At 38.4% G+C, this 9,848-nt stretch overlaps 1 protein-coding gene across 1 annotated transcript in view; it reads left to right on the forward strand.

Annotated features, from left to right (window-relative positions):
- Nucleotides 1–6,839, forward strand: part of LOC143027655 (uridine phosphorylase 1) — a 55,172-nt gene extending 48,333 nt beyond the window's left edge. The window contains exon 7 of the mRNA XM_076189060.1: nucleotides 5,951–6,839. Within this exon, the coding sequence (XP_076045175.1) occupies nucleotides 5,951–5,959 (9 nt within the window). The 3' untranslated portion in view covers nucleotides 5,960–6,839. The remainder of the gene's footprint in view (nucleotides 1–5,950) is intronic.
- The last annotated feature ends 3,009 nt before the right edge of the window (nucleotides 6,840–9,848 follow it).

Consider the following 9,848-nt stretch of genomic DNA (forward strand, 5'->3'; position numbering starts at 1 on the left):
GACTGTATGATAAATTGGAGATTAAGAAACAGGAGCCAGTGAGCATTGCTCCTTTCTTGTATGCTGCAATTAGATAAATACACACACACACACACACACAAGCATATATGTACTGTATCTGCACATATATTATTTTTCTTTAATTCAGTCAGCTTTTACCTGCAAAGCGAGATAGCTACGCATGGAAAAGGAACAAACTCCCATCACACTCCCTTTCATGCTTTCCCGCTTAAATTATGTGAAGATTGTGCTTCTTTACTTTCGCAGTATTACTGCCAGTTCACCATGGACACACGCCTCTCACGGAACAGCTTGTTGCCATAACCTGTACAGTCTTCTTCAACTCCGTCACATCACTCGTGCACATTTTGCTTGTTCGACTTCCTGATCACTTATGGTTTTATTCACTCTCACTTCCAGTATCAGCGATTTGTGCAACTTCCGAGGATTTCTGTTTTCGTATATTCTTGCGACATGACCGTGCCACCTCAGACTAACCTGTCTCATCCCATCTGTACCACGGTCCAATTACAATTCCTGTCATTCCGTATTGTGTCATATTTTATACACCAGAACCCTAAACACCACACACCCTTTATACTATAATTCACAAGCATTGCCAACAGAAAACAACAAAAAAGTACACGAACAATATATTACTCAAACATGTACAACACACTACTGCCTTTACCAGACAAAACATCTACACAGAAACACATACACACCCAGATAAGTAATTAAACCCTTCAAGAAAGACCACCAAAGTTAATACTCCAACAACAACCCCCAGAGAGAATCCCATAGAGAAAATCCTCATACACATTACAAGAACCACACTGGAATGCCTATGCTGAGGATGCTATCCAGCATGACTCTACCAGCACAGAATAGTGTAACCCCCATGGATGGCTACACCTGTGGCAGGGAATGTAAATCCTCTTTGGGCTTTCTTGGTTTATTGTGGTGAAGAGATATTTACAGCATGGGGATGTAATTCCCAATGGGGAGTCCCCAGGAACTCCCTCTAAGGGGGAGCTCTGATATGGCACCGCAGTTGCTGTATATATGTGTGAATATGCCTATCTTTGCATATCTGGTTTAGGGTTCACAGTTATATCATAAGTTTGGGCTTTATACAATGCTATTTGTGTGTTAGTTGCATTGCAATGGATCTGTTATTAGTGAATGTGTCTTTACATGGTGTATGGTTTGCAGTTATAATTATGTAGTTTGGTAGGTATAAGGAAATGGTTAATGATATGTCTGGCGACACCATGTACTTGTTTCAGTAAGTTTCCATTGAGCGGTGGCGTGATGTGGTTGTATATTTGAGTCAGGTGTTTACAATTTGGGAATGTGGTGGTCAGCAAGATTGGAGGTAATGCAAGAGGCCAGTGTCTGTCGTCACGTGTATGCACGTGGATCACGTGTCAGGCATGTGACACATCATAATGATTAGTGATGGTATATGGATACAATAGTCCTGGCCACAGGTTCAAACTGCCTCAGACCTAACCACCTCACAGAGGACACGGAACACCTGATGGAAACATGTCAAAAGGATGTGAAGAAATAGCTTTTCATATAGGTGTATAGATAAGTGGAATAGCTTAGAAGGTAATATAACCCAAGCTCAAACAATACATAAGTTCAAATAAAAATATGATGATTAGAAATGAAAAATATAGATTAAGTTGGAACCGTACATGGATTTGAGTCAAGGTATGGTAGAAAATTAGAGAATAGGAGATGGGATCCAACGAGCGTTGCTCCTTTCCTGTATACTACAATTAGGTAAATACTATACTGCCACAGACTAATCCCTAGAGAACAACACAAAATATCATCCCTGACTGACTTGTGGATCTGCCCGAAGACTGTAGCCAGTCACCTGAAGGCTGCAGGTCTTATGCAAGAGAGGCCAGGGGCGATGGATTGATTGATCTATCATACTACACCTGATATACAAAGCAGATGTACAACTACCTACCTTTCTCTTAACCTTTCTCACAGAGTTGTTTAACAGCAAACATCTAATCTCCATAACCTTGTCTTTGCCAAAAACTTCTCTATTCTTTTGCTGTACTTTCTTCTGTTTTTATTTTCATTATCCTTTGTATGATTAATAATATTATTATTATTATTATTTATTACTTATGATGATGATGAAATGAGTGGGAGTGGATTTATGCCTTTGACTTTGGCTACCTCCCTTGTAAGGGGAAAAAGCCATTGGTGTATGTATGTATGTATTATTATTATTATTATTATTACGAGAGTAGTGGAGTCTGCGTTAGAATTAGAAATGGAAAGAGTGAGTGGTTTGAGGTAAATGTGGGACTTTGCCAGGGATGTGTTATGTCACCTTGGCTGTTCAATTTATTCATGGATGGGGTGGTGCGAGAGGTAAAAACAAAGGTAATGGGCTGGGGATTGGAGATGGAGATGGTTAAAGAAAATGGAGAAAAATGGGAGATAAACCAGTTGTTGTTTGTTGACAACACTGCACTTGTAGCAGGATCAGAGGGATTAAGGAAGTTAGTGACAGAGTTTGTGAAGGTGTGCGAAAGAAAGAAGTTGAAGATAAATGTGGGTAAAAGGTGATGAGATGTACAAGGGGGAGAATATGGCAAATTGGAAGTGAGTATTAAGGGAGAAAGGCTGGAGGAAGTGTATAGTTTTAGATACTTGCATGTGAATGTGACAGGAAAGGGAGGAGTGGAGGTGGAAACGAAGTGGCCTTGCTGTGGATGTGCTGTGTCTTGCTACATTGCTTCAGACCCAGGGCAGTGGGCGAGATGCAGGAATGACCCATCATCCAGGAGGAGCCAAGAGCAGAGGGAGGGAGGGATGGAGAATGGTAGTGTACTATGTGGGGATGGCATGGGTGGGAATGGACTTCATATCTTTGTTTTTGGCTACCTCCCTTGTAAGGAGGAAAAAGCCATTGGTATATGTATGTATGTACTATTATTATTATTGTTATATATTTTAGAATTAATTTCCCAATCTGTCACAACTGGTCAATAGAAGTAGGTAAGTATTATTCTTATAAACTCAAGGGTGAAAACTGAAGACAAAGAAAACCCAGGTATTGAAGCCTGGTGTCACTCATTAGAAAATGGATGAACACTGAAATGTGATAGAAAATGATGTATATTGAAGTCAATTATGGAGAGAGCCACAAGCCATGTCGAAAGAAGGTAAATATTCTTTTAGAAATGCCCAAGATGTTCACAGTGTCCTGTCGTATCAGCAGTTTGAGTCACTGCACGAACTAAAAGAACACTACCATGATTTTCAAATCCCATTGTAATTTTAGAAGGAAAATAGATTAATCTTCTTTCATTAAATACTCCCCCTAACTTTGATAACTGCATTGGATGTCTTAAGATTAGCAAATCAGTTTCGTCATAATCCTTCATGGTGTGGATACAATGGTGGCGTCATCGTAAGCGTGCCTCTCCCGCATTCGTTTAGTCCTGGGTTCGAATCCCACACTCCTCTCCGACTCCCAAACAGTGACTGTTAGTCATCGCCTCCCCCCCCCAAGTAAGTCCTTCATATAGTACACAAGGCAAAGGTGATGTTTTCGTCGGCAGCAGCTATTCAGTGCCTCCTGGTGTACTAGGGTCACCAACACTTTCACAACTCTTGTTCCTTTGACACACACGGCTCGACGGCGCAGTGGTAACGCTCGCAACTTCTATTCCAGAGGTCCGAGTTCGTTTCCCGCCCAGGGCTGAACTAATTTCAGCATCACTGCACTGCGAGCCGGCACTCCAGCTCTCTTGGGCAAGGAGTTTTATGTAAGGTCACAACATTACCTATAGATCGGTCATATATGAACTCTAAGCTCTCATTCGGTAGGGTAATGGTTATTGATCACGAGTCCAACACGCGATCCAAGACCGTGGTAAATCTCCCGTCTATTCTCTCCTGTCTTTCCTGTCCAGATTCCCAACCCGTCTTTATCCCTTATCATAAGTAAAAATAAACAAGTAAACAAATAGAATAAAATAAAAAGGAATACAATATCATCTCCCTTAAACCCATGTTAGCTTCTAATGGCGCAATCGGTTAAATCGCTATCATTTGTCACATGCTAACGCAGGTTCGAGTCCTTGGCTGTACCACGTTTCAATTACTGCATGTATGCCTCCTCGAGGTTCTCGATGTTGATGGCTTAGAATTAAAGTGAATTGTGGTTGACAAATGTAGATATATGGATATATGGTAATAATAAAATCCCCGCTTCATTGTTTACAAGTATGAGCCCTCCTCAGGAGCAAGTGATCAATTGGGTCTGCAGGGCCCAAATCTCTTCCCATCCTCCTTTTCGTTGTTTTAATCAACCTACCCATCGTTGACTCGTGTTTCACCAAGACGAAAAACCCGCAGCCCCAGAGTGGCTGGCAACGGTCCCCGGAACGTCCCCTAAATCTCTGGGAAGAAACTTTGGACTGTTTTCCGTGTTGTGTGAGAGTGGTCAGGAGAGAGATCAGTCGCCGGTTGTAAACTATATACTGTATGTGGGGGAAAGTGCATGAAGTACAGCACATCCTGTTGCAATGTTATTTCTATTGTGTGCATTAATCTTGCATAAGTTTTTGCAATTGAATGTATAGATCTCCGATTTTGCAAATTACCCAATTTGCATAACAGGTCAACGAGGAAAAAGAAAAAAATAAGATTTTTTTTTCATAAACAAGCTCTAACAACATATCACCAGACAATAGGAAAATTGCTTTAGAAATATGCTAGATAAAGCTAGTTACAGAAGCTTCCCCAAACAAAAGCAAGATAAATCTAGACAAGTTATTCCTACAACAGAGACAGAATTTTTGATAAAGTAAAATAAATAAATAGATAAAGTATTGACAAATTAATACAAGAAAAGGGTCTTGTAGCATATATTTGTCACAAATCACAAGTAATTAAAATATTTCCAATGTTCATAACTTTCCAACTCTACTCTGAAAATATCTACGAGTTCTCAAACATCGATTATTCTTTTTTATATTCTTATAAATTTCAAAACTTGATCTCGCCTTTCAATGAATTACACAACACTGATGATTATATAAGAAAAATTCAAAATATTGTGTCGTGATACGACTACATAGAATATGTATATATAAAACGTTTTTATTTAGGTAAGAATTAGCAACATCGCAATTATTTGGTGACATTTGGCACCATCACCAATGTGAGTCGGCGGTTATGGGATCCAGAAGACATATTTTGTGATGGAAAAAAATCTATAGCTGTCTAGTATATGTTCATTTAGCATTCTTGAACATTCCTCCTTGCGATGTTTTTTTTTTTTTTTTTTTTTTTTTTTTTTTTGACTGGTGTCCCACACAGCCCACATTCGACTAAGTCACTTAAACATTTTGTACGAATTACCACTTTCATCCTCTATCCACTTATTTCAAATATTGGTTTTGGTATCTCTATGGTAACTACATATCAATTTACTCTCTTCATTTTCTCTCTGTCCACTTCAAACCACTGTCCGTGTTCTAAACCGTTAATATCATGGTTTTCCAGCGATATCTTGAAGTTAGTTGTGACCATTTGGTGTCAAATTTGAAAGTCACTCAACACATGCAGTCTTGAAACACAGAATGGTCAAAAAACGTCGACATTTTGTCATACCCACACCAATAGAAAAGTTAATTGTACCTGAATATTTGTTGCATTTAGAATAGAGACAAGATGAAGAATTCATTTCGAGCGTCATATGCCTTTCGTACTATGGTCCTGAAGGTATAAAAATGATCATACTTGAATTATTGTAATGTCCTATAAGCTTTGCAATATGCTTGTGTTGCTTGCCACAAATTATACTTTTTTTATATATGAAATATACATACATGTGATTTATCTTCATTGATTATTATTATATTCAGTTAAATCTTATTCGTGTACTTTCGTTCTCTTGTAGGTACAATAAGCCGATGGTCGATAGAACCAATTAGATGCATAAAGAAAATGTGTCAATCTTTGTATCCTCATTTCGTCGTCTGCTTCTGTGAGTCGACGTTCCATGGGATGTTCCTGGCCGAGCGGACGCTATCGACCCGAAGATGTGGAGTCGCAGTAGTGATGGAGGGGAGTTCTTAAACACGGAGGACAAACGAACAGCAACAGAGACCAGTTGGTCAATACATGGCTGTTCCGGTACTTAAGCTATTAATATTATCACTACAGGAGAGGAGGAAGATCAGATGTGACGTGATCAACTTATGTTGTACCTCATCGTCGATGATTAGGGAAGAAGTGCACAGACGCGACTGATGGAAGATTTGACGAGTTAAACACCATGTGAGGACGGAATCTTTATTTGTACAACGATTCGCTTATTACAACTTTTTCATGGGGTTGAAAAAGCTGTAATAAGTACTTGAAAAAAGTTTTTGAAAAAGGTGTAATAAGCGCAACGTCATACAAATAAAGATTCCGTCTTCACATAGTCTCGTCAGTCTTGTCGGCAACTGCTACTTTCATGAAAAATGAAAGATTTATTGAGGGAAACAAAGATGAGGAAGAGGAGACATTATGTGATAAAAAATCTTCTGTGATTAACTTCTCTCTAAATATCTAATTCTGTCTCGTTAAGCGAATGACAGAATATGATTTTTCATGATCATAATGATCAATGTTAGGTTGTTTTAACCGTAAACATTGAATAGATATAGACTGAGTCCTTTAACCTTTTCCATTCCAAATCGCAAATGTGGATGGTCGAGGAAGAAGAAGAGAAAAACACAGAAGAAGAGAAGGATCCAACACTGTACATCTTGCTATTAATTATAATTATTATTATTATTATTGTAGTTGTTATTATTATCACTACCCTACAGAAAAAATCACTCAAGAAATTCTAGTTATTAACACTTGCGTTCAGGTCACCACCGAGCACTAGAAAATACCACAAGATTGGAGGAGACTACAAGAGACCATAAGGCCTACACTAGGCAGTTCCATGTCCCTCACTACCTGTCATCCTTATTCATAAATTTATCTCATCTTCTCATAAAACAACCGGTAGTGTAAGCACACAGTGGACATTGAATACACTATCCAACTCTACTCTACGCTGGCAATACACAGACAACAACACAATGATATTTCCTTGAAGAAAATAAATGTTAGTATTTGTATTTATGTTGGTTTTATTCTCAGTTAAGTATTTTATCTAAAAAATGCCATTTTAGTTAAAATAGTGATTAGTGATTGGACAATTGATCGTGTGGTCAGTTGACAACGGAATCAATCCAGATTCCATTTCTGTAATAGACATTCTATTCCATATCTAGTAAAACTACTTAGAAGCTTCGAATCCCGCCCAGGGCTGAAATAATTTCAGTATCGCCACGGATATGTGGGGATATGTGTGTGTGGGGATATGTGTGCGTGTAAGGTCACAGCATTACCCATAGATCGGTCATATATGAGCTCTGAGCTTTCATCCGTGAGGGAAGTAGCTGTAGATCACGAGTCCAACACGTGATCCAAGACAATGGTGAATCACACACACACACAAAGTTTATTTCAATGACCAAGTTATAGTATATAACGTAAAACATTATACAGCTTTCTTGAAGTTAGTGTAGTCCAGTATACCAGTCAGCCTACAGATTGCGCAGTGCATCAATATGGATTTAGGTGAGGTGAGTTGGGTACCTTGAAATAAGAAACATGAATTTTTTTAGAAGTTATTAGAAGGATCATTAAGTGATTCAGGTTCTAGTGTGAGAAGGGAGAGGACTAGTGGGGAGATTGAGTGTCTGGGGCAGATTGCATTTGACCGGAAATGTGATTTGATAAACTGTGAGGATTTTGAAAATTTCACATTAGTTTTTATATATGACATATATAGTCATTCTAAAAACATTGGTCTTAGTAATGCTAGAAAAAATTATCAAATTTGTTGCAAAAATGTGTTGAGCTTTCGTGGGTTAAAATTTATGTTAAATTACAATTATGGGTTCTTTAAAGTTTTCTATGGTAAAAGTTATTGAAAGAAAATAATATTTTAAGGGGTGACTAAATTAATTTAACTGGCATCTTTCACCAGGAGATATTCATTGCTATCATCCGAGCCGCCGCCTTTGCCTGATGTGGTAGGGTAGCTATAGCTGAATTTTGATGATTTCATTAAATTCTTCTTCATAACTGTACTGAGTGTATGATACAGCGTGAAAGCAATATATCACAAGCCACAAGGACAATATAGTATATACTTTCACTTTGCTACAGTCTACACGATACATCAACTCCTGAAGATTATCTATTTATATATTTATAATTATATTATATTTATATCTACATTTACATTTACAATGATATTTACATTTATATTTTTATTTATATTTTTATTTATATTCATATTCATATTTCTATTTCTATTTCTATTTCTATTTCTATTTCTATTTCTATTTCTATTTATATCTATATTTATATTTGTATTTATATTTATATTTATATTTATATTTACATTTACATTTACATTTACGTTTACATTTGCATTTATATTTATATTTATATTTATATTTATATTTATATTTATATTCATATTCATATTTATATTTATATTCATATTTATGTTACATCTACATTCATATTTATATTTATATTTATATTTATATGATTATAGATGACCATATTTGCAAAATTAAAACGCAAGCGAATTCAAAACTAGGCATGATAACTGGAGAAAAAAAGACAGGATACCGCGAGTGTAGCTCCTTTCCTGCATAATTACAGTTTGGTAAACATAGGGAAATATCATTAGATAAATAAACACACCTGCCCAGGGCTGAAATTATTTCAGTATCGCTGTGCTTCGAGTCGTTACTCCGACTCTCGTGGGCGGGGAGTTGGGTGTGTGTGTGCGTGTAAGGTCATAGCATTACCCATAGATCGGTCATACGAGCTCTGAGCTCTCTTCCGGGAGGGAAATAGCTGTTGATCACGAGTTCAACACGTGATCTAAAGACCAAGGTGAACACGTACACACATGCACATACACATGCACACGCACGCACGCACACACACACACACACACACACACACACACACACACACACACACACACACACACACACACACACACACACACACACACACACACACACACACACACACACACACACACACACACAGCATTACCCATAGATCGGTCATACGAGCTCTGAGCTCTCTTCCGGGAGGGAAATAGCTGTCGATCACGAGTCCAACACGTGATCCAAAGACCAAGGTGAAAGGTGAATACACATACACATACACACACACACACACACACACACACACACACACACACACACACACACACACACACACACACACACACACACACACACACACACACACACACACACACACTTCAACGAATGGACGGCTTAGAAGACGTTCTGAAGAGAATTGAAGTTTGTGGATCCCAACGCAAAGAGAAGTGCCTATTGTATTTACAGGGTGGGGGGAAATTGCTCGTGGAGTAGTAGAGTAGGAAAGGGGGAGGGATTACTGAGGGAAATGGAAGGAAATGAGGAAGGAGTAGACTTGGCCCAGGCAGACAGGCGAAAGGTAAACAAAAGGCCTCCCGATGATGATGAAATGTCTAATAAAAATGTAAAGATTAGAAGTATAGACAAGAGCAATACAGTAGAAAGTGATGAGAATATTTTCCAGGGATTTAAAGAGGGTGGGGGGGACACACCCCCCCCCCCCCCCCCCCCCCGACTGACAAGACTAGAAGAGAAGGTCGATAAGATGATCGAGGACTTGGAGCGTAGGTTCGGTCATGTTGACAGTATTATACGAAGAGTTGAAAAATTGGA

Source organism: Oratosquilla oratoria, chromosome 8 (assembly GCF_046742065.1).
Source record: "Oratosquilla oratoria isolate Oo_2021 chromosome 8, ASM4674206v1, whole genome shotgun sequence".
Classification (NCBI taxonomy): domain Eukaryota; kingdom Metazoa; phylum Arthropoda; class Malacostraca; order Stomatopoda; family Squillidae; genus Oratosquilla; species Oratosquilla oratoria.